Source organism: Prunus persica, chromosome G8 (assembly GCF_000346465.2).
Source record: "Prunus persica cultivar Lovell chromosome G8, Prunus_persica_NCBIv2, whole genome shotgun sequence".
Classification (NCBI taxonomy): Eukaryota; Viridiplantae; Streptophyta; class Magnoliopsida; order Rosales; family Rosaceae; genus Prunus; species Prunus persica.
The window spans coordinates 889469-915592 of NC_034016.1; the positions used below are offsets into that span (position 1 = coordinate 889469).

At 35.2% G+C, this 26124-nt stretch overlaps 3 protein-coding genes across 4 annotated transcripts; all 3 read left to right on the forward strand.

Annotated features, from left to right (window-relative positions):
- On the forward strand, positions 5745–8923 carry LOC18766843 (protein DMR6-LIKE OXYGENASE 1). The gene is made up of 4 exons (XM_007199002.2): positions 5745–6028; positions 6456–6688; positions 7308–7635; positions 8294–8923. The coding sequence occupies exons 1-4, from the start codon at positions 5831–5833 to the stop codon at positions 8534–8536; spliced, it is 1002 nt and encodes a 333-aa protein (XP_007199064.1). The 5' UTR covers positions 5745–5830; the 3' UTR covers positions 8537–8923.
- Positions 10282–13352, forward strand: LOC18766250 (protein DMR6-LIKE OXYGENASE 1). Of its 2 annotated transcripts, XM_020570824.1 has the most exons (3): positions 10282–10514; positions 11010–11242; positions 13049–13352. In XM_020570824.1, the coding sequence occupies exons 1-3, from the start codon at positions 10317–10319 to the stop codon at positions 13140–13142; spliced, it is 525 nt and encodes a 174-aa protein (XP_020426413.1). In that variant the 5' UTR covers positions 10282–10316; the 3' UTR covers positions 13143–13352. The 2 variants fall into 2 exon arrangements, with proteins under 2 accessions (XP_020426413.1, XP_020426411.1); XM_020570822.1 differs by lacking the exon at positions 13049–13352 and having other exon boundaries at positions 11010–11426.
- On the forward strand, positions 23045–25870 carry LOC18767618 (protein DMR6-LIKE OXYGENASE 2). The gene is made up of 4 exons (XM_007200108.2): positions 23045–23435; positions 24308–24522; positions 24617–24950; positions 25440–25870. The coding sequence occupies exons 1-4, from the start codon at positions 23193–23195 to the stop codon at positions 25680–25682; spliced, it is 1035 nt and encodes a 344-aa protein (XP_007200170.2). The 5' UTR covers positions 23045–23192; the 3' UTR covers positions 25683–25870.

Sequence of the window (26124 nt, forward strand, 5' to 3'; positions counted from 1 at the left end):
TGTCGTCTGCAACAACTCTTTAGATTGAGGCTACTACTTCTGGCACTGTGTTGCTTTGTGCTTTTCAATGAAATATGTCTGTGTCTGCACTAGAGAGAGAGAGAGAGAGAGAGAGAGTAACAACCGATGAGTAATAATCCAATTTTGAGTTTTTTTATATGAATTTCTCACTAAAGGGTAAATCAGGAAATCTGTATATTAAGTAAACTAAAAAAAAGAACAGCTGGCAATAGTAGGGCGTGTTTATAAAGTCTGTTTAATGTAAGGTAGGGTGTGTTTATGAAGTCAATTTCATGTAGGGTATTTCTATGATTCTATAGTCAGAAATGGGTTTCTTTATAGTTATCTATTATTTTATTTGGAATAATTCACCCAGTTGGTCAAAAAAATTTAGAAGTCAGCACTTTGTTGTTAATTTTTGTTTTGTTTTGTTTTGTTTTGTTTTGATTATATATATATATATATATATAGAGAGAGAGAGAGAGAGAGAGAGAGCTCTTTCATTGAGGGATCCCTCAAATACTTATTTGAGGGACACTCCTTATATGCCCCACTCCGGATTATATTTCACTAATCCAAACTGTCTATTTTGTACATACTCATTCAAAGATCATTTCTAGAAAAAATCACTTAAATTCGATATCATTTGACCACTCAATTGAATTATTGAAATTTAGTACTTTCTTGAAGCACCATGTTCTTTGATTTTGTAAGACACAATTGGATGTCGAAACGATTTCCGATTTGTCTAATTTTTTTGTAAAGATGATCTATGAATGAAGACCTAACAAATTGATGGTTTGGATCATTGTGAAAAAAATTATAAGGTACCCTAAAGGTCGTCCCTCAATATTTATATGAGAAATTCATTGCAAAGTTTGCAAACTAAAAAAAAGAAAAAAGCTTTATATAGTATTATAGATACCGACATTAGTGAAAAAAGAAATTAATGCTTAATATCTTCATTTCATTATTAAGATTCCGTTGAATATCATCTTTCTTTCTAAACTGTTCTCGTGATGTATATTTTCAGTAACATTTAAGGCACCAACTTGTTTACTAACTTTTGGATACCAAACACATCTGACATATGACATGACAACCCTGTTTTAATTACATAATTCGTTAAAAAAATAAAAATAATTTCACATAGAAAAAATGAAAACAGAAATAAAAAAAGAAATAAAAGAAACCCAACGATTTTAGATTTACAGATAAACCTTTTGTGGTTTAGCGTTAAACCTCCTTCTTCCTCTCTGAAAAACCCTAAAAATTCAGCAGTCCTTCCATTGAAGAATTGAAGAAATTCAGCAGTCCTTCCATTTAGTATGAATCGAATTCTAATTTTTCTTATGAATTTTCATTGTACTTTTTCTTTTCCTCTACTTTCTGATGTATAAAGGAGAGGTCATATTGACACATCTGGATACCATAAGAAATAGACTTCATATTTGTACACTATCATTATTCTCAAACAATTACAATCTCTCCGTCTAATAAGTATATATCATATATGGTTTTTTTTTGAAATGAAAATAATTACAATGATTCAAATGCATGAGTAAACACGTGTGTAAATGACTCCCACAGGTGGTAAATGTTAGAGTAGGGTTGTGACACTTGGCATAAGATTAGAGGTTGTGATGGTTAATTAGTTAAGATGGTTGTGTATAAATAGTAGTGTATTCTGCATTACCTGTTCATTAAGAAAGAAAGTTCATTTTCCTCTGCTCTCTCTCTCTATCCCTGATATCTCATTCTCTCTCTCTCTAGAAATTGTTCTTCATAGTTCTTCATTTGATATTGATTAACATGGTATCATCGCCATTACCGCTCACGCAGATTCTTCGATCCGGCTTCTTGCTTCCGCTATCTCTGTCTTCGATTTGATCTTCGGCTCCCTCTGATCTCTCTGTTTCTTGCTTCTTCACGATTTCTGTGTCTTCTTGACTATTCATAATTTCTAGGGTTTGTTGATTCGATCTCGAAGTGTGATTGTTTCTTCTTCTCTTCTCTTGGCATTGTGTCGCTCCGGTGTTTGTGCTCAGTTCTCAGTGAATTGCTTAGTTCTGTACTGCAACAATGGTGACTGCTGCCCAACTTCAAATTTTGCAATCTCCGATCACGGCTCTTATTTCTACGATTTCGATGTCTGTGAACGTGAAATTGGACGACTCGAACTACCTAAATTGGCATTTTCAGATGCAATTGTTGCTGGAGAGCAATGGAATCATCGGATTTGTTGATGGATCTCATCCTTGCCCTCCTACTATTGCCTCTGGTGCATCTGGTATAAATTCTTCTGACTCATCCTCTGCTGCTGATTGTGATACTGTGTTGATATGGAAAATGCATGATAGGGCTGTTATGCAACTTCTTACTGCCACCTTGTCTCCGGTGGCTATGTCTTGTGCGATTGGTAGTACTAGCTCTAGAGATCTTTGGATTCGTTTAAAGGAACACTTTTCCACTGTGTCAAGGACAAGCATTTTCCAAATGAAGTCTAATTTGCAGAATATCCGAAAAGGATCTGATGCTATAAGTCAATATCTTCTCAAAATAAAAGAGGCTAGAGATTATTTGGCAGCTGCGGGGGTATATTTTGCAGATGAAGATATTGTGATTCTAGCTTTGAATGGCCTCCCTCCTGAATATAATACTTTTCGATGTGTGGTTCGGGGTAGAGAAAGTGTTATTACTCTGAAAGAGTTTCGCTCTCAATTACTTGCTGAAGAGCGTATTGTGGAGAACCTCACTGTTGCCCCATCATATCTTACTGCTATGGCTGCAACTTCTAGACCTCCTATCTCATCTGCGCCACCTTTTCAGCAATCTAATGGTGCTCATGGACAGTCCTCGTATGTTCCTGGCGGCTATAAAATTTTTCATAGAAACAAGGGAAAGGGCAAGTTTAATCAAGGTCAGCGACCGTTTAATCCAAGACCACAGTTTTATACTCAAACCCATGTGTTGCCCACACCAACTCCAGGTGTTCTTGGTCAATTTCCCACTTCTCAGTATCCATCTCCATCAGTTCCACTTGTTCCTACTTGTCAATTATGCAACAGTGAAGGTCACACTGCTCCATTCTGTGGATCTAATCCTCCTGAGAGGTCTAAGTGTCATATTTGTGGTAAAACAAATCACACCACATGGTACTGCTTTTATAATGATAACGGTCCGAACTTTATTGGTGCTGGAAGTTATTCCCAGGTTCCTCAGATGTCTTCTTCATCCCTTGGATATTCTTCAGCTCAGTCTCATCATTCTCAACAATCCCCAATGCAAGCTATGCATACTGTTATGCAACCATCTCCGCCATCCTCCTCTCAGAGTCTACCTCAAGTATGGCTTACTGATGCGGGGGCGTGTGAGAATGTGAAGGTAAAGAGTCCCACATTGGAAAGTTGAGAAACCTAGCAAGGGTTTATAAGGAGTTGGGTTACTCCCCCCATTGCCAATTGGTTTTGGGGTGGAACCTCAACTTCCTTCATGGTATCAGAGCAAGGCTTCACGTGTTGAGCCCAACAGCCACACGTGCTCCCACGTCACCCAATATGTGTTGTCCACGTGTTAGGCTTGAAAGTTCGCCACACGTGCGGGGGCGTGTTGAGAGTGTTTGTCCCACATTGAAATGTTAAGGGACCTAGCCTGGGTTTATAAGGAGTTGGGCAACTCCCCCCATTGCCAATTGGTTTTGGGGTGGAACCTCAACTTCCTTCATGGTACTTGCATGGAATTAGGTTGAAAAGAGTCAACCAGTGGTAAAGGGCCAGTTGACAGGGCTTCAGCATTGGACTCAGGTACCACAGGGATTGATGATAAAGATGGAGATGCACCAGTAATGGACAGAGGTGATGGTGAAGAGGATGAAGCAGGAGTATTGCTAGGTAAAATGAATGTATCTGATAAAGTGGCAGGAGATCCAAATGATCGGCGGTCCACTACCGGTTTGGTTGTGTTTCTTGGTTCCAATCCTGTGTCTTGGTCCTCTAAGAAACAACAAACTGTTTCCCGATCTTCCACTGAAGCCGAATATCGTGCTTTGTCAACTACTTCTGCTGAACTTGACTGGATCAAGCAATTACTGGTGTTTCTGCAGGTTCCCATTGCTCAGCAACCGGTGCTGTTTTGTGATAACCTATCCGCGATTGCTCTATCCTTCAATCCCGTTCAGCATCAGAGGACCAAACATATTGAGATCGATGTTCATTTTGTTCGAGAACGAGTGGCGAAACAACAACTTTTTGTGCAGTTTGTGTCTTCCAGAGAACAGTTTGCAGATATATTAACCAAAGGCTTAAGTGCTCCTCTATTCCATACTCATTGTCACAATCTCATGCTTGGTTTATCACCGCAAGAGATTGAGGGGGGATGTTAGAGTAGGGTTGTGACACTTGGCATAAGATTAGAGGTTGTGATGGTTAATTAGTTAAGATGGTTGTGTATAAATAGTAGTGTATTCTGCATTACCTGTTCATTAAGAAAGAAAGTTCATTTTCCTCTGCTCTCTCTCTCTATCCCTGATATCTCATTCTCTCTCTCTCTAGAAATTGTTCTTCATAGTTCTTCATTTGATATTGATTAACAGTAAAGCCCAAGTTGCTGTTCTATTTTGGTGGACACACATATGTTGCGTAAAGAATTTGTGTGGATGATAGTCATGCACCCTCAAATCCGTCTAAAGATATTGGTGAAAACCTAAAATCCAAATTGTCTTGTGAAACAAGTTTCTCATTCCACCTTGGACCGTCGCACTCCTTGGTTTTATGTCCTACGTATATACCTACCACGTGGAAGATCCTTCAAATTTATAATTTTGTATAAACACACACACACACACGCATCTTAACCACTTCATTAATATATGTCCATATTTGTCTTGACATCTAACGCACCATTTGCTCATGATTTTGATATCTACGCTGTCCTATTTACACACATTCTAAATTTCTTCTTCTCGGAAATTTGAGGCAAATAATTATTTTGGACTGATTAGTAGAAAACTTTGCAGTTAGTCTAGAAGTTCAAAAAAATACAGTTTTTTCTAACAACAAATTTCCATTTTTGGCCTCACTAGTAGAAAAGTTTATAACTAGTCAGTTCATGTTTTTTCCCCTCAAGTTTACCCCTTTTTGGACTGACTACTACTTGTCAGGGCAAGAAAAACTTTGCTAATATATGCTAGATAAGGTGCACTTATCATGTCAACAGACAGATATTTCGATTAAATTTTTTTCACAAGAACTTAAGATACGATAATGTTATGGGCACTAACTTTCTTCATCAACTTATCGATACCAACACATGTGACCTAGAATGGAGAGACTTAGAGTTAATAACAAGCTTTTATCTTCCTAAAAAAGAAAATATTCGGATTTGACCTTAGAGGATTGGCACTTTTGCGTCGCTCAAAATAGAGATGAAGACAAAAATAAAGGTTTTAATTACTTGTCTTGCCTTTGAGTCGGCCCTAACGAAGAAATAGATTTCTATACTATTATTGTTGAAGATTTTTTCATGCGTGCGGCTACTGGTCAACTGACCTCTTCTAGTTGCCAGGCTATTTACATCATATCCATACAAAGATTAGCGTTTGGATAACTTTAAAAGCCTAATTAGACCAGAAAAAAATTGACTAATTGGAGGTGGGGACCAATATATGAACTTTGACAAGTATGTTCGTAGAAATTACTTAGAGGCCTCGCAGCCTTACCTTGATATCTCACAATGTGCCTATAAAAACAGGCAATGATCGATTTTCAATCCAATCAAAACGCACTCTCTATCTTTATTCACTGCTACCGTCGCTAGTTCTTAATTGTGTTCAATGGCTAAAACTGCTTCTGTAGTATTGACCCAAAACCTTTCTGATACCAAAAGGACCACCTCCTTTAATCATTCAGCTAATGATGATGAAATCCCCACCATTGATTACAGCATGCTGATCTGCTCTAATGATCCTGATCAACGACTCAAAGCCCTCCAATACCTTGCCTATGTCTGCGAGGAGTACGGCTTTTTCTATGTATGGAATTTCCTCTCATCTACATACACATTCATTCCCCCATAGCACACCATTTTGCTTATTACAATGCCTCAAAACCAGTTCACTATGCATATACACACACACACGTGCATAGAGCTTCAACTGTGAACGTGTTGGCATACAACATGATGCTAATCACTCTGTAAGGATGTGAAGTATTGTCCCACATCGGAAAATTTAAGAAATTTTACACTCTGTAAGGTGGTGTGATTTTGTTATTAACTTGTTAGTATTATCGCATTGTAAATACTAGCTCTGTAAATATATATATATTTTTTGGCTAAAAGAAAAGAAACAAAACTGTTAATTAATTAGGGTTTTGTGTTATGTTATAATTTGTTGTCGCATGTTTATATTGCGTACAAAATTACAAATGCATGTAACATGTTGCCTGATAACTTGGCAGCTGGTAAATCATGGGGTGCCCGATAGCGTAATTGAGAGAGCACTAAATGGGATTTCCGATTTCTTTAATCTGACGGAGGAGGAAAAGATGGATTATGAGAAGAAGGATTCAACGGATAGGATCAGATGGGGGCTAGGGTTCTCACCCGGGGACCATGAAGCTGTCAAGAGGGAGTATCTCAAGGTGCTCCCACATCCAAAGTTTGAAGGCCCTGCTAAACCAGCTGGTTTCAGGTACAAGAAAATAGTGTTTTTGAAGAAAAGGAAAAAATCGTGTGTGCACGACCCATGCATCAACCTACTCACCTAACCAAACAAAAATCCTAAATTTTATTTTTAATTTATAAAAAGTGTTTTTTGTTTCTTCTTTGATGAATAAGTACATGTTTTAACCACTTAAGCTATAATTTTAATAAAAAATGCTATTTTTAACAAAGAAAAAAGAGAACTTATTTTCGTTAAAAAAATTAACAAAAGGATTTGGATTGTATATTTGTATCTTTTGAAGTTATATTGTGTTTATATTTTAGTTTAAAGATAATCATGGTTTGGACTTAACTGTAAAATATACATGAGATTGGTTCGGTTTCTAAAAACTAAAATCGCGATTGCACCAAACCATTATAATTCGATTTTTGTTTGACTTTTTCTGTGATAAAAACCAAATCAAAACTGTCATTACGATTCGGATAAGTCAGTTTAGTCATTTCAGCCAGATTGGTGCCCACCCCTAAGCACAAGGATAGATCTACGGATCCTAATAATTGGTCTAATTCGACTTTCTTTTACCCCCTACTTTGTCTTTATTAAATGGCCTAAGATTAAGCTTAATTTATGTCTATGTTACTTACAGGGAGGCCTTGGAAGATTATTACCAAAGGAATCGAGAGGTGATAATTAATTTGGCTAAAGCAGTATCGAAAACATTGGGATTTGAAGAAAATTACTTAGAGAAGGAATTTGAGCTGGAAACTGGGGCTGATGTTTCTGCTATGAACGTGTATCCGCCCGGGTTTAAACCCAACACTCAAATCGGTTTGCCGGCTCATTATGACCCTGGCTACCTTGTTTCCCTTGTACAAAACGTCAACGGTGGTCTCCAACTAAACTATAAACAAAAGTGGATCAATGTTGATATGCCTTCCAATGCCCTTTTCATTAATATTGGGGATCATGTTGAGGTACATACATATTAAATATTTGAAGTCCTTAATTTATTTTCGACATAAGATAAATTGGTGCGAATATGAATCAAATTTATTCTTGACATACTAACCCCACCATTTAACGTTACATACACCATATCTATTGATTATACTATTAATTATATTTTTCGCAAAAGTCAAACTCACGAATGAGTCCGACCTTCAAGAAATCTGTAAGAAATTAAGGTGGACTCATTACCTAGAGATATCTCCAAAATGAGCACATTACATGTACAATATTTATTGATCATATTATTAATCATATTTTTCACAAAGGTTGAACTCGTGAATGAGTCTGACCTACAAGAGATGTGAACTTATGAGTTCTATGTTCACATCTTTGTAAGAAATTAAGGTGGACTCATCACCTAAAGATATCTCCCAAATGAGATCCATGAGTCCACGATGCAAAACAAGTATATATTTTGTTTTGGAATTGTTTGACTTTCAATCTAAATCATGAATTCGAAATCAAAGTTGATTATGTGTAAGACTTTATTATAGAAATGAACTATTGAATTTAAAGTCCAAAACTTAGGAACAAAGTCAAGCAAACAAGAGAAGTAGATTTGCTAATATAAAAGTTTCTTAATGCGTATTGTTTTTAATTCATTGCTTGTATTATATATAATAGGTTTTAACAAATGGGAAGTACAAGAGTCCTATGCATCGTGTGATCCTGAACAACGAGGTGAGAAGAGTCTCTGTGGCCACAGTCCATGGACCATCACTTGACACATTTGTGAAACCAGCTCCAGAGTTTGTGGGCGAGTCTCACCCACCAGCATACCGAGGGATGATCTACAAGGACTCCTTGGAAGCCAATGGTTACCATGAGATCGATGGAAAATCATGCATAGCACAACTTCGGCTATGAAATAGAGTTCATGCTGGGAAGGAGTTGTTATGTGCTAAACCATTAAAATAAGGTTTATTTATGGATATACCCCTTGTGCTTTTAAAATAGTCTCAGATTACCAATGTTCTTTGAAATATCTCAATATACCACCTATACTTTCAATAAGTGTCTCACGTTAGCTATTCTGTCAGATTTGAGAGAAGTTCCGTTAGTTGATGTGACCCTCACTTCTTTTTAATCTCTTAACAAGAGAGAAGAATGGTTAGTCAGGTTGAGAAAATGGGGAATTTGGGAGAAGAAGGTTTTCTGAACCTCCAGATTCCCAAATCTAAAATTCCCTCAACCTAACCTTCTTCTGTTGTAGTGCTAATACTTATGAATAAAGTTTATTGGTTTCATAATAAAGTTATTGTTTCAATTTATGTGAGTATGGAGAAATTAGTATGGCGAGGCAATGGGCGGAAACGGAATAATTTCATGTGATTTGGGATCAAGTGAGACTTGCATAAATTCCTAATTTATTTAATGTTTCCGCTCTTACTTTGATTTTATGTTAGATATGATATGCTAGATGATTTATACTCTCAAAGTTTGGTTGTATAATTTTTAGAAATCTCTGCACAACACCATTTCCACAACATTCCCTTCAATAAATCATGCTAATTGTACACACAAGAAGAAAAAAATGGAATTAGAGTCATATTATTTCCGAAAGGGTGAAGGAAACAAATTTATGGAAAAAAAATTAAAATCAATGTTGGGACAAACTTTTTCACCAAATACAAATGTGGAAGACCTTTGACTATGCCTATTGGTGTTGAAATTGTATATATATTTTATTTATTTTTAGTTGAAAATATTAGGCTACATATATGTTTAATTTGTATTTTTCCCAAATCTTCCCTCAGCTATAGCCAAGGGTAGCCCTTGCATTGGTTCCACCCCCCGTCACACACTCTATTTCTTTAATCAATCACGTTGACAAATTTACAAGTAATAATAAATTTATTTATTTATTTATTGTTTTGCCAAATATACAAGGAATTTGAGAGTAGAGGAAATCGAATACGAAACTTCAAGTTCAAGTGCATGAGTAAACACGTGTGTAAATGACTCTGATTTCCACAGGTGGCAAAGCCTAAGTTGCCGTTCTATTTTGGTTGACAAACATATATTGCGTAAAGAATTTGTGCTTGAACTTGAAGTTTCGTATTCGACAGGTGGCAAATCCGTCTAAAGATATTGGTGACTAAAATCCAAATTGCCTTGTGAAGAAAGTTTCTCATTCCACCTTGGTTTTATTTTATGCCCTGTGTACTTACATACCGTTGTGGAAGATCCTTCAAATTTATAATTTTGTACACACACGCACACACATCTGATCCACTTCATTAATATATGTCCATATTTGTCTTGACCTCTAACGCACCATTTGCTCATGATTTTGATATCTACTCTGTCCTATTTACAAACTTTTTAAATTTCTTCTTCTCGTAAAATTATTAAATTTGATCTTAAGCAGAAATTAAGAGGTGATCATTCTAAAGAAGCATGACAAAAGTGAGTGATTCAGCAAAGATTAATGGTGAAACTGCCCATTAAATAAAACCTCCTAGATAATCTTATTAATTAACTTTGACAAGCATGTTCCTAGAAATTACATAGAGGCATCGTAGCCTTACCTTGATATCTCACAATGTGCCTACAAAAACACAGGCAATGATCGATGTTCAATCCAATCAAAACGCACACTCTCTCTTTATTCACTGCAGCCGTCGCTACTTCTTAGTTGTTTTCAATGGCTAAAACAGCTTCTGTAGTATTGACCCAAAACCTTTCTGATACCAAAAGGACCACCTCCTTTAATCATTCAACTAATGATGATGAAATCCCCACCATCGATTACAGCATGCTGATCTGCTCTAACGATCCTGATCAACGACTCAAAGCCCTCCAATACCTTGCCTATGTCTGCGAGGAGTACGGCTTTTTCTATGTATGGAATTTCCTCTCATCTACATTTACATTCAGTCTCCCATAGCACACCATTTTGCTTATTACAATGCCTCGAAACCAGTTCACTATGCATACACACACACACATGTGCATAGAGCTTCAACTGTGAACATGTTGGCATGCAACATGCTGCTGATCACTCTCTAAAGATGTGAAGTATTGTCCCACATCGAAAAAGTTAAGAAATTTTACCCACTCTGTAAGGTTATGTGGCTTTGTTATTAACTCATTAGTGTTATCGCATTGTAAATACTAGCTCTATAAATATATATATATATATATATATCTCGCATTGTAAATATTAGCTCTGTAAATAAATAAATAAATATATATATATACACACATTTGGCTAAAAGAAAAGAAACAAAACTATTAATTAATTAGGCTTTTGTGTTATGTTATAATTTGATGTCGAATGTTTATATTGCGTACAAAATTACACATGCATGTAACATGTTGCATGATAACTTGGCAGCTGGTAAATCATGGGGTGCCTGATTGCGTAATTGAGAGAGCGCTGAATGGGATTTCTGATTTCTTTGATCTGACGGAGGAGGAAAAGATGGATTATGAGAAGAAGAGTTCAACGGATAGGATCAGATGGGGGCTAGGGTTCTCACCCGGGGACCATGAAGCTGTCAAGAGGGAGTATCTTAAGGTACTCCCACATCCAAAGTTTGAAGGCCCTGCTAAACCAGCTGGTTTCAGGTACAAGAAAATAGTGTTTTTGAAGAAAAGGAAAAATCGTGTGTGTACGACCCATACCTACTCACCTAACCAACCAAAAATCCTAAAATTTCTTTTTAATTTATAAAAATATTTTTCATTTCTTATTTGATGAATAAGTAAATGTTTTAACCACTTAAGCTACAATTTTAATAAAAAATGCCATTTTTGAAAAAGAAAAAAGAGAACTTATTTTTGTGAAAAAAAATTAGCATAAGGATTTGGATTGTATATGTATCTTTTTAAAAATTAACATAAAGTTATACTGTGGTTATATTTGTATTTTTTTTAAAAACATCGTTTTGAGTTTAAAAATAACCGTGGTTTGGATTTAACAGTAAAATATACATGTGATTGGTTCGGTTTCTAAAAATTAAAATTGCGACTGCACCAAATCATTACGATTCGGTTTTTGTTTGACTTTTTCTATGATAAAAACCAAATCAAAGCTGTTATTACGATTCAGATAAGTTAGTTTAGTCATTTCAGCTAGATTGATTAGTTTAGTCATTTCAGCCAGATTGATGCTTAGCCCTAAGCACAAGTACGGATCCTAATAATTGGTCTAACTCGAATTCTTTCATCCCCTACTTTGTCTTTATTAAATTGCCTAAGAGTAAGCTTAATTTATGTCCGACTATATATATGTTACTTACGGGAGGCCTTGGAAGATTATTACCAAAGGAATCGAGTGGTGATAATTAATTTGGCTAAAGCAGTATCGAAAACATTGGGATTTGAAGAAAATTACTTAGAGAAGGAATTTGAGTTGGAAATTGGGGCTGATGTTTCTGCTATGAACGTGTATCCGCCCTGGTTTAAACCCAACACTCAAATCGGTTTGCCGGCTCATTATGACCCTGGCTACTTTGGTTCCCTCATACAAAATGTCAACGGTGGTCTCCAACTAAACTATAAACAAAAGTGGATCAATCTTGATATGCCTTCCAATGCCTTTTTCATTAAGTTTGGGGATCATGCTGAGGTACATGCATATTGAATATTTGAAGTCCTTAATTTATTTTCGACATAAGATAAATAAGTGCGAATATGAATCAAATTTATTTATCCCATCATTATTAATTATATTTTTCGCAAAAGTCAAATTCATAATTGAGTCCGACCTACTCGTGTCCGGCAGCCCCATAATTCATCTACTGCGGCCCACCTTTAAATCCAGTCATATGCTACTGCTGCTGGTGCGCCACTTCCTAAAACCATCCCACCTTCCCGTCCCAAGGCTTCGACTGATAAAAGTGGTTGCACGCACTGTGGCAACCCCAAACATACCCGTGACACCTGTTTTAAATTGAATAGTTATCTTGATTGGTGGGAGGACCTCCGCGCTCGTAAGCTCAGAGAAACTGCTAGTAATTCCGGTCGTGCTGCTCTTGTCTCTACCAACCCCCATTAGCCTTGTTCCCATAGGTAGATCTTACTGATAGTCCCGCACTTTCGGATGTCTCAGGTAACTGTGGTTATGCATTTCATACTTATGATCTACGAGATACTACTGGTTGGATAATTGATTCTGGCGCCACTGATCATATGACATTTGATTCGAATGATTTTTTGCACACCACTACACCCCGCAGCACAAGTATTGCCAATGCAAATGGAGTTACTTGTCCTGTGACAGGGGCCGGCACTGTTGCTCTTTCACCTTCTCTGTCCCTTTCTAATACTCTACTCGTTCCATCTTTGTCTAATAAATTAATGTCTGTGAGTCAGACAACTAAACAACTAAATTGTTGTGCACTAATTTATCCCAATTTTTGTTTACTACAGGATATTCTCACCAAGGAGATCATTGGGCGTGGTACTAAAAGAGGGGGGCTGTACTATGTGGATGACTTCAGTATGGGACGTGCCAATAGTGTGAAGCATCCGTCTGATGACAAGCACTGACAAATTTGGCTCTGGCACCGACATTTGGGGCATCCATCTTTTGGTTATATGAGACACTTATTGCCCGAGTTATTTTCTGTATTTAAGGACTCATATTTTAAATGTGACACTTGCATTCTAGCCAAGAGTCATAGAGCATCCTATCCTTTAAGTATGAATAAAAGTACTATTCATTTTGCTTTAATTCATTCTGATGTTTAGGGACCCTCACCTATTTCTACTCATTCCGGTATTCGTTGGTTTGTTACATTCATAGATGAAGTACACGGATGACATGACTTTATTTGATGAAAAATAAGAATGAAGTGTTTTTTCTGTTCCAATCCTTTCACAAACAGATTGAAACACAGTTCAATGCTCGAATATAGATTCTTCGCTCTGACAACAGTGGAGAATTTGTTAATCATGATTTTCAGACTTACTTCAAGACACATGACATTATTCATGAGACAACTTGCCCCTAGACACCACAACAAAATGGTGTTGCCGAACGGAAGAATCATCATCTCCTTGAAACAACCCGTGCTCTTTTCATTGGTGGCCATGTTCCTCGTCATCACTGGGATGATGATGTCGTCACTACTGTCCATCTTATCAACCGCATGCCATCTGGGGTTTTGAACTTCAAAACTCTATTACAAGTGCTCGCGCAACACGGGCCTCTGCCTTCTGTTTTGGTGCTTACCCATCTCATTTTTGGCTGTGTGGCCTTCGTTCATCTCCACAAAACTCAACGAAGCAAACTTGATCCATATGCACTTCGTTGTGTTTTTTTGGGGTTATGCCACTCATCAAAAAGGCTACCGATGTTATCACCCTCCTACCCGGCGAACCTATGTCACTTTGGATGTCACCTTTCTGGAATCAGATATGTTCTTCTATGACCCAGCATCCAATTCTACTCTTCAGGGGGAGATATCGAGTGAAGAGCTCAATTGGAGCAGCTTGGAAAACGAGGATATTCATCTATGCACGAAGATTGCTCTCGGCCAAGAAACAATAACAATCGATCGTCCCGAGTCTGGCACGTGCGAATGCTCTCTGCCAAACAACGATCGATCGTCTAACCCTTGCGAAGATGTTTTTGATTCGAGTCATACTCTTACAGACAACTCAGAACAACAAGATGAAGACCCCTCTCTCATTCAACAGTACCAACGGACCAATCTCCTGAGAATATCTTTGAGGTAAATACTCCTACTACACTTGTGCATTTAGAGGATAAAACTATTGGATATCAATTACCTTCAGGCAAAATCGTGGGAAGCCACCAAATCGTTATTCACCTGATATTGGCAAGACATCCAAGTATCCAATTGCAAATCATGTATCCACTGAGAAGCTGTCTGAACCACTCAAGGCTTTTGTGCATCAGTTGTCTGCTATCCATATTCCTACCGAGGTCTCTGAAGCATTGAAAGATCCTAAGTGGGTCCAAGCTATAAAAGAGGAGATGAAAGCTCTTGAGAAAAATCAGACTTGGACATTGGAGATTATACCACGAGGAAAAAAGACTATCGGATGTAGATGGGTGTTTACTATAAAACACAATGCAGATGGATCTATCGAGCGATACAAAGCAAGACTTGTGGCAAAAGGGTACACACAGACCTATGGTATAGACTATGAAGAAACTTTTGCACCAGTTGCAAAGTTAAACACCGTCAGAGTCTTATTGTCCTTTGCAGCTAATTTGGATTGGTCACTACACCAGTTTGATGTAAAGAATGCTTTTCTACATGGCGAACTCGTGGAGGAGGTGTACATGGACATTCCTCCTGGATATAATACTACTTAGACTGGAACAGTTTGCAGGTTACGAAAAGTATTGTATGGATTGAAACAGTCACCACGTGCATGGTTTGGACGGTTCACCATGGCAATGAAGAACAATGGTTTTAAACAGAGCAACTCAGATCATACTCTGTTCTTGAAACATCGGAAAGGGAAGGTAACAGTATTAATAATTTATGTTGATGATATGATTATTACTGGGAATGATAAACAGGAAATATCACAGCTACAAGACTATTTGGCTACTGAGTTTGAGATGAAGGATCTAGGTGGACTCAAGTATTTCTTGGGAATTGAGGTGGCTCGATCGCAGCAATGCATATTTCTCTCTCAAAGGAAATATGTCTTGGACTTGTTGACGGACACAGGAATGCTAGATTGCAAACTTGCGGACACTCCTATTGTTCAGAATCATCATCTTGGAGAATATCCGGATCAAGTTCCAACTAACAAAGAAATATACCAAAGATTAGTGTGAAGATTGATCTATTTGTCACATACTCGACCAGACATTGCTTATGCAGTGAGCGTTGTCAGTCAATTTATGCACTCTCCAAGTGAAGACCACATGAATGCAGTTCTTCGGATACTTAGATATTTGAAATCTGCACCTGGAAAAGGACTTATGTTCTCAAAGCATGGTCATCTAAATATTGATGGTTATTCAAATGCAGATTGGACAGGTAATGTAATAGATAGAAAATCTACATCGGGTTACTTCACATTCGTGGGAGGTAATTTGGTGACATGGAGGAGCAAGAAACAGAATGTAGTAGCTTTATCCAGTGTAGAAGCCGAGTTTAGAGGTATGACTAAAGGGATTTGTGAACTTCTTTGGTTAAGAAAGTTGCTTACTGAACTTGGGTATAAACCTACATCCAATGAATCTCTTTTGTGACAACAAGGCTGCTATAGCCATTGCACAGAATTCTGTTCAGCATGATCGTACTAAACATGTTGAGGTGGATCGACACTTCATCAAACAGAAGCTTGAGGCTAAAGTGTTTCAGTTTCCTTTTGTGAAATCCGAGGATCAATTGGTGGATATTTTGACAAAGACAATTTCCAGTAAAGCATTCCACAATTCACTGGATCAGTTGGGCATTGGCGACATCTATGCACCAACGTGAGGGGGAGTGTTGGCGTGACTTGTGGATATCGACTTACTTTCCTTACACACCAAGAATTTCTATTATAATTGTAATTGATTTACTTTAATTCCTGATTTCCTACTGTAAATGGATTTAGGAATTTATTATTTACTTGCCCATTCAGGTTTTGTTGTATTATAAATATGGCCTCCTACAAGGAGAAGAATGTACAGAAAATTCCAACAAACAAATATTCTCTTATAATTTTCATATTTTAGCAAATATACTATACAAACGTACAAATTAAGTGGCCCTATATTATGTAGTTAGTGATCAATTTCCCCTCTACTTACACTTGTGAGTTAGGGCCTACTTTATTAACATAATAATATGAGTACTCTCTCTCTCTCTCTCTCTCTCTCTCTCTCTCCCCCTTTAAAGCTACTGCCATTCACGCATACCAACTCTATTTAGTAGACCAATCCCTCTACAACTAGGACTTCATTACTTTCCCTGTTTTAATGAAAGAATGCAACATTGAGAAGTTCCCAAATGTTTTACCATTGGTTAAGGATGTAAAACTGAGCGACAAGGATGTAAAAAGACAATAAGACATTAAGGGGTCGTTTGGTACACAGGCTTGGCTTGGACTGGCTTGGACTAAATTTAGTACCATGTTTGTTTCATTTAATTCTAGTCTTAGATGAGATTGCTAATACCGGGCCCACCAAAAACACCTCCTTAGGAGGGGACTACTAATCCCATGTAGAAAGGGAGGATTAGCTAGTCCTATGTTTATTAATGTATGAGATGCATATATTATATTGTAATACTAATAACATATATTACTATTATTATTATTATAACATACACATATATTATAATGTACATATATACATGTATATACACATATACAAGTATATATATACACATATATACATATATAATATATATAAATACATATAGATATATACACATATATTATTATTATAATATACTCATATACACATACATATTAATATTATAATAATAGCATACATGTATACATGTATATATGTAATATATATTATATTATATATTAATGTACATATATACACGTATATACATGTATATATATAAACACATATATATATACATATATAATATATAAATACATATAGATATATACACGTATATTATTATTATAATATACCCATATACACATGCATATTAATATTATAATAATAGCATACATGTACATATGTAATATATATTATTATAATACATATATATAAGTATATATACATATATGTGTATATATTATACCCATGTATGTATTATAATATACATATACACACGTATATAGACATATACATTATATATTTATATTATATGTATATATATTATAATATACATATATACACGTATATACATGTATATTATTATTATAACATACTCATATATATTATCTATTATAATATACATATGTATATGTATATGTATATGTATTATACCCATGTATATATTATAATATATAGATACACCTATATACACATATATTATATACATGTATATACGTATATATATATATGTGTATTATAATATATAATATATATACATATATTATACATATATTATATATACATATGTATTTTATAATATATATATAATATATATGTATATATACATACATATATAATATACATATATACACATATATACATGTATATTATTATTATTATTATTATAACATACCCATATATATATTATATATTATAATATACATACATATATATAAATATATGTATATGTATTATACCCATGTATATTATAATATACATATATACACCTATATACACTTATATATGTATGTACGTTTATATTATTTAAAATATATAATATTATTATAATATACTTATATACATGTATATACATATATATTATATATATTATAAAATACATATATACATATATATAGATATTTTTGAAAAAATAAAAAAAATAAAAGTCCTAGTCCAAGCATACACCAAACGCAGGATAAGCGTTATCCAACTTAGACCAAGCCAAGCCAAGCCAAGCCAGTCCCTAAGCATAGTCCATGCCAAGACAGTCCTGTGTACCAAACGAGCCCTAAATTAATTGGAAAAACCCCACCACTAATCATGGAATCAAGTGATTTTCCATTAGCATCAGCGAAGAAGTTTAAAACATCAAGGTGGGTTATATCCACTGGGTGCAAGTCTATAGGATCAACTTCAAACGAGTGTGTCTCAATTGTTTTTTTTGCCTTTGATCGAGGCTTGGTAAAAATCTACCAAATGTTTTGGCATGCGGCAAACGTGTGCCCAATGCCCATATGCACCATATGTATGGCAAACTTTCCCAATGACAAATTTATAATATAATTTGAATTTATCTTACTATGTAATTTGAAAGGAATTAATTGTAAGTTTAATTATTATTCAATTGATGTTCTATGTTTTTCTTTTTTAAATAAAAAATGCTAGGCTTATCATATTTTGATACATATTATGTACCATCTTTCTAACATAGGTGGAACCCACCAATATAATGAGACCCACCTCTATTAGAGAGGTGGTATACAAGAAATAGAGCATAATGGAGCCCATCTCTATCAGAGATATAATATACAATGTGGTATTAAAATGTGATAAACCTAACATTACCTTTTTTATATAAAAGGGTTTAGGAAAAGATTATAACCCACTAAAAGTCGAATCCAAAATCTGAAAGATTTGCTGCCCTTTCAATGACTTTTATGACTTGTGTTTTTGTTTTTTTTCCTTTATTTATACCTCACAAAATCTGAAAGTCCTCCATAGTGATCTATGCTATCACTCTTTCCATTTCCACACGTTTCTTTCTCCTATATATATATATATATATATATATATGTATATATGATGGACACTCAGATGGCAAAAACGTGGCCTTTGCAAGAACATCAATCGATCATAAATCTAATGATACCGAGTTGATTTCTAATGTTCTTTTCAACGATACCTTTCTTCTTTTTTGTTTTTCTTTTTTTACACATTTTGCACGACATGATTTATTTGTTGTTTTTATCGTGAAAGTGGAAATTTGCACGACATGATTTATTTCTTGTTTTTATCGTGAAAGTGGAAATTTATAACCATCGGCGGACCTATTAAGGCGCAAGGACTGCATCTCCTCTGGCCAAAAAAATCATTGTAGGTGCTTCAGATTGCCCCTTTGCTTAACTGGTGTACAGATCACCTTATTTTCATTTTCAACATTTAAGTAAATGTCTTTGTCCTTTTACTTTTATTTATTTTTATATTACTCCATTTACTTAAGTTTACAATGTAAATAAGGAACTACCCCCCATTTGGATTCAAATAAAAATACTAGAAAATCAAATTCCCACCAAATCAAAATACGCAAATTCGGTTTTAGTGCAAAATAAGATTTAGGCTAAAAATGATGGCTCATTAAGTCAAGATATACTTCATACTAAAATCCCATAAAATCAAGTTTTCTTATTTGATGTATAAGGAATAAAAGCCGCTAAAAATTATCTTGAGAAAATGATTATTTCGAAAAACTATTTTTCATACTTAGTCAATATTACACCTCCGCTAAAAAATTTCTGGATCCACCAGAGTTTATAACCCTCGTCAGTTCCAGCTTTTTCTTTTCTGCGTATCCACAAGGAAGAGCAATGGGAGACGAGAAAGATTTAGTTGATCTTAACAAGGAAGAGCAATGGGAGACGAGAAAGATTTAGTTGTTGGGAGACAAGAAAGATTTAGTTGATCTTAACAAGGAAGAGCAATGGGAGACAAGAAAGATTTAGTTGTTGGGAGACAAGAAAGGAAAGATTTAGTTGATCTTAACAAGGAAGAGCAATGGGAGACAAGAAAGATTTAGTTGTTGGGAGACAAGAAAGATTTAGTTGATCTTAACAAGGAAGAGCAATGGGAGATAACAAAGATTTAGTTTTGCATGCGTTGATGCGAATACGTTCCTCCAATTTATGAGGAGAATATAGGGGACCTCCAATGCATGCTAAAAAAAAAAATATTTTACGCAAAAGTATAAACTAATAATCTTAGTCAGACCAGTTTATTTGAGATGCTTATTGAGTCAAACTTGGCGTTGTTTTGCCTGGTATATTGGCAAGTTGGCAACCATTTATCTGATATATATATATATATATGTAGCGCGCTAAGATTGTCAATTAAAACCGTTGATCAAGCATAGCTATATATGAATGTATGTTCTTCGTTAATAATGTGACAAAATAATATGTGAGTCTTATTTGTTAGGGAGGATTAGATTAGACTAGTAAAGCGGCAATATTTCATGTGCAATCAAGGCATAATATGAATATTGTTGTCTAACATTGAGGATGAAGGATGACTATTCATAAGAGGTTGATTATGAAAACTTATCCCTCATAGTCATAATCCCACCATTTTCAATGGGATTAGGAGGATAAGTTTTAGTCATCAGCATTGTATAGATAGTCCCCATTATTTCTCAAAGTTAGACAACATATCCATATTACGCCTTCAATTTACATGAAATATAGGCATTTTGCTAGCGTAGTCTAGTCTAGTATAATCCTCCCTATCAACCAAATCAGAGAATATTATTCTTTACAATTTTGAATTAAATTTTAACTTGTTAGACTCTTAATCAAGATTGCACTTGCATTGAGATATACATGTTTCAAAAGTCCTAAGGGGTAGCATGGCCTAATGTAATCTCATTCTTTTCCTAAATTGTCTTGTACATTAATTTTATTTTCTGGTTACATTTTGCACTCCTGTTTGGGACATGTTACAATTTAGTTCCCGTCTTTTAAATGTACAGTTTCAAGAATGGCAGTTACCATTAATCATGTGTGAAATCAAGGTTGGATGTGTGATGCTTATTGATAATGTGAAGTCAAGTTTGGATGAGTGCTCCTAACAAAATAAGATGTTTTTTTTTTTTTTTTTCAATCAATAGAAGAAGGGATATTCGAACTAGGGTTAAAAAGAGAAAAAATATCATGCTCAGGGTTCATATTAATCCTTATTTTTATTTTGTTTTAATTAGTTGCTACTAGAATCTTACTAAAGGATAAGATTTGAAGTTATTGGTGGTGCAAGGAAATAATAAATTAGTTTTTGCGAGGAATATTTGCATTATGCTTGAGTCATGTTGATGACGTTTGCACTGCTTAGTAAGCAGAATTGTTTGTTTGTGCATAGCAAAGCAAAAGAGTTTTGGGAAATCAAACCAACAATGCCTTTTACCGATTAGCATTTGGTTTAGTGTATTCATGCCCATTTAGTAAGATTTTATTTGTGAACATATTCATATATATATATATTTTTTAATTTTTTTTTGTAAAGAGTTCGATATTTAGTTAATAATAATATAATCTTGTTGTAGATGTATTGGTCCGTTGCCAATAATTGTAGATATATTAACATGTTGTAGATAGAGTATCTTGTTATTATTCTATTATATATTTATCCCACTTTTTTTTTCCCCTTTTTCTCTTGTTTTCTCCCTTGGGGCGTGCAAGTGTCACGCTGCATTTCCGCGCGTGCAAGTGGAAATACTCCTCTAGCTACATTTCCACTATATTTAAATTAAAATGCTACATTTTGTGTTCAGATGAGAGTATGGTAACTTATTAATCTAATTTTTGTTTTAAAAAAAAAACTGGAATGTACCATTTTTTGTTCTTTGGGTACTGAAGATTGTTGGCTAACGAAGTCAAATATATGAACTAGTTCCATTGTTTTTTAACCTATTTGTTGGAAATTGTATGTTCTCACTTCTCTTTTGTTCACTTATATTCCCTTGTTAAAATTGTATATTGTAGTAAAAATTATTTTAAAAAAATAAAAGGAAGTATAAGTAGACAAAAGGGAGTGGGAAAATCACCACCTATAATTTACTCTAAATTGATATAATTAATCTATCGGGAGGGAATTCTATCTTAGGTTATTTGCATCAACCAATTTCATCATTTGAACGAGGGAAATAAACTTGGGATTTTGACAAAAGTCAAAATTTCTAAATTGATATAAACCAATTCTCGTATTTGGATAAATAAAAAACATAGAAATTTAGAAATTCTGCATGGGGGAAAAATGGAATTTGGAAGTCATAAATCCCAACTTTAAATTCTATCTAAAAGTCGTCATTTCTAAAATTCTAAGAGAGATTAAGTTTTTAAAAAAGATAACTTTACAAATAAAGGTTAAATTTCATATTTTAAACCCGTCATCCAAACAAGAAACTTTATAAATTTTAGAACATTAATTTTCGTCATTTATAAATTCCTTTATACTTTTAAATTTCCTCATTTAAATGAATTTAGAAAAAATATTGCATGGCTGCATTTAGGAAAAGATTAACCCAATAAAAGTCCAATCCGAAATCTGAAAGATATGCTGCACTTTCAATGACTTTTATTACTTGTTTGTGTTTTTTTTCCTTCATTTATACCTCACAAAATCTTAAAGTCCTCCATATATAGTGATCTATATGCTCACTCTTTTCATATCCACAGGTTTTTGACATTGAGGTAAAGCCAACCACACCGATGATGATCAATCCATTGGTCATACATCTAATGATACCGACTCTATTTCTAATGTTCTTTTCAAAGATGCCCTTCTTTTTTCTTTTTCATTTTTTACACGTCTTGCACGAGCCTTTCTATTCTGCGTGTCCACAAGACTCTTTCTATGTCATTCGTTGAATGACGTGCTAACTTGCTGCAATCAAATAAATGTAGGCTCTCATTGATTGGCCATTGCTTTCTTGTTACAGTGCATGCATATTATTTTTCTTCCAATTCAACTGTTCACTAATAGTTCTATACGAGGCTCTCATTGATTGGCCCTATATGATATAGTTTATTGTTATTTACATTTTGGTTATACTTAGTTCCCATAATTAAGGTGTGAATCATGCTTTAGTTGTTCTAGTTTGCATATTCACACGTTTTATATGGTCCGGTAATTATTTTACTTCTTTTTTTTGGCTATAAATATGGTCACTTGGGGATTCTTGTTTTTGCATGCGAGTCCTCAAACTCTGAGTCTCATTTAGTCTCAGCTAGCCCCTCTCATTGAATCCTCTCTCTTTTTCTCACTACGCACACCATGTCTGGAACTCGAGCAACTCCACTACTGCTTACTCAAAGTCAAAACCCTTGTTTTCAGTCCTCACAAAGTGTTTCAAGTACCAACGGCAGCATAAACTGCATTTCAGGACGTGACCATGAATCATGTCATGTTCCAAATCCAATCATTGACTACTCCATGCTCAACTCCAATGATTGTCTCAAAAGGTCTCAAGCTATCAATGACCTCAATCAAGCTTGCCTCAACTATGGCTTCTTCGCAGTATCCACTTCTTCCTCCTTCCATTTGTCTCTATTTTCACTCCACTTAAATTGCCAACTAATCACGTTTTAGACCATATTAACTGATAACATGATACCTTAAGTTTATATACACTTATTACATACACAAACTATATGTATATGCATGTGCGCGCACACACACAGAGAGCTTCAATTGGAGGATCTCTCAAATAAGTATATTAAGAAACACTTTTGTAGCGCACATTATGCATTGTATTTCAATAATCCGAATCGTCTATTTCTTAAAACACCATGTTCATCTATTTTTTGGGTCAAAACTAGATGTCTTAATGATTTTCAATTTACTTGAATTTTTTGCAAGGATGATCACTGAATGATGACTTAAAAAATAAACGTTTTGATATTGTTTGAAGTAAAATTTGTAGTGGACCACACAACGTATCCCTCAAATAGTTTTTTTTTTTTTAAGGATCTCTCAATAGAATAGGACTAATGTATAGAGAGCTTCAATGGACGAATCTCTCGAATAATTATTTGTGGGGCACCCTTTTAGTGCCCACTTCACACTTTATTTTAATGATTCGAACTATCTATTTTTTTAGGTGGTCTCTCAAATATCATTTTTGAAAAAAATACTTGAACAAGAGACCATTTAACAGAAACCACTCAATTAAATGGTTGTTATTTTTTGCATAGGAGAAAATCTGTATAGCAGTTCTTCTCATTCGGACGTCCGCACGTTATTACCATGCGGACGCCATTTAACTAAAAAGCCCTAGGTGTTTCTTGATAAAAACGAATATATATTGCATTGGAAGAATGAGTCCGATTAACCATTTGGAATGTTTAATATCTCTTTCTGATGTTTGAGTGGCCTTGATGATTTTGTAGGTGACAAATCATGGGATCCCAGATAGCTTGATTGGGAGTGTTATGAATTGGCTTTCCAAATTTTTTAATCAAAGTGATGAGGAGAAGCGAAGGTATGATACGAATGATCCGACGGATAGGATCAGATTCAGGTGGGGCGGCAGAACCCAAAGAGAGCTTCTCCACATGAGGGCACATCCCACCTTCCATTGCCCAACAAAGCCTGCCGATTCCATGTAACCCTGCTTGTATCAAACCCATGCATTCATTCCCTTTCACACAAAGAAGCCACACACACACATATTTTCTTACTTATTACAATGTTGGCAGGGTTTTAACAGAGTATTGTGAGAGAATGCGAGAGATGGGAATGCAATTACTTAGAGGGATTTCAAAATCTCTAGGGCTTGAAGAATGCTACATAGAAAACAAAATGAAGCTGGAATCGGGCTACAACGTTTTTGGACCAAATTACTATCCAGCACTGTCGCAGTCCTCGGATGATAAGAATCAGATTGGCCAATTCCCTCATCGCGACCCTGGTTTACTTGTTCTCCTTGCACAAAACGTGGGTGGGGGGCTTCAGATAGAACATCAGAAGAAGTGGCTCAATGCAGATTTTCCTCCTAGTTCCATTTTTGTCATTGTTGCCGACCATATAGAGGTGCGTTTAAGATTCTCAAATTTTTTATTACTCTCCATAAAAACTAATCACATATGATTGGATTAGGCTAAACACATAGATCAATTGTGTGTGATCATATTAGGCCCTGCAACGTTTGTCCTTCCCCCATGTTAAGATTAGGGTATCTAAGTCAATTGGCTTTGAGTTGAGAGGCTAATCATATTTTTATATTATAATGTACAGTTTTAAATATTCAACTTGAGGGTTTTATATTCTCAACTCAACACATGTTCAACTAACGCTTCGTCTTGTGGTACTTTACTTTTCAGTGTTAGAATAGGTTATAAGTTCGAATTGCCCCTTCCCAATTCATAAGAAAAAATGTTCTCAACACATGAGATGTGTACGATCTGTAATATCACTAGCCTCATCTATATATTAGTTTTATTCACTAAAACGTTTGTGATAAATTTTCTTCTGAGGTAATTGGTCTGAGAACTTTTTGGGTTATAACATGATGCATGGCAGATTCTTACCAATGGAAAATACAAGAGCTTGTTGCATCGGGTGGCCTTAAACAGCGAAGTGGAAAGGATGAGTTTACCCTTCTTTTTTGGGCCATCGTTGGACGTAACTGTGAAGCCTGAACCAGAGTTTGTGGACGACCACAACCCACCCTCTTATCGTCAAATGACTTACAAAGCATACTTGGAATCCAATGACCACCATGTGATTGAAGCGAGAGCAAACTTGAATCAGATTCGACTCTGAAACTTCAAATTAATAGCTGCTTATATTTAAGAATAATTGGATGGTAATTCCATTCAAAAATATATATTTACTTGTCATGTATTATGATTCAGACTCTCTTATTAGTCTATAATATGTGTGGTACTCTTTTCTACCATGAGGTTTGTCCTTTAGGAAGGTTTTAACGAAGCCATTGTTTCGTGTTGCTCTATGTATGCTACCTTAGTTATATGAATGAAATTATTTTTCTCAAAAAAAATATACTATGGTCCCTGTGGAAGCTAGCCATACTTCTCAGTGACATGAGGAGGGTTGGGAAATACAAATAAAAACAAAGGTCCATAGGAGGAGTAATTTTTGGGTGTTCCAGGTACATCACGTGGCTGGTGTACCATACAATAGACGGAAGACATATGGAATATTTGCAATGCAGCCCGCCACATGTTATAAAAAGAAAGGCAGT

Bases quoted from the DNA above. Each gene is read 5' to 3' on its own strand.
- LOC18766843 (XM_007199002.2), top strand. From the start codon at position 5,831: ATGGCTAAAACTGCTTCTGTAGTATTGACCCAAAACCTTTCTGATACC. The intron at 6,689-7,307 runs GTACAAGAAAAT...TGTTACTTACAG, and splicing joins GCTAAACCAGCTGGTTTCAG to GGAGGCCTTGGAAGATTATT. The intron at 7,636-8,293 runs GTACATACATAT...TATATATAATAG, and splicing joins ATATTGGGGATCATGTTGAG to GTTTTAACAAATGGGAAGTA.
- LOC18766250 (XM_020570822.1), top strand. From the start codon at position 10,317: ATGGCTAAAACAGCTTCTGTAGTATTGACCCAAAACCTTTCTGATACC. The intron at 10,515-11,009 runs GTATGGAATTTC...ATAACTTGGCAG, and splicing joins AGGAGTACGGCTTTTTCTAT to CTGGTAAATCATGGGGTGCC.
- LOC18767618 (XM_007200108.2), top strand. From the start codon at position 23,193: ATGTCTGGAACTCGAGCAACTCCACTACTGCTTACTCAAAGTCAAAAC. The intron at 24,523-24,616 runs GTAACCCTGCTT...CAATGTTGGCAG, and splicing joins ACAAAGCCTGCCGATTCCAT to GGTTTTAACAGAGTATTGTG. The intron at 24,951-25,439 runs GTGCGTTTAAGA...GATGCATGGCAG, and splicing joins TTGTTGCCGACCATATAGAG to ATTCTTACCAATGGAAAATA.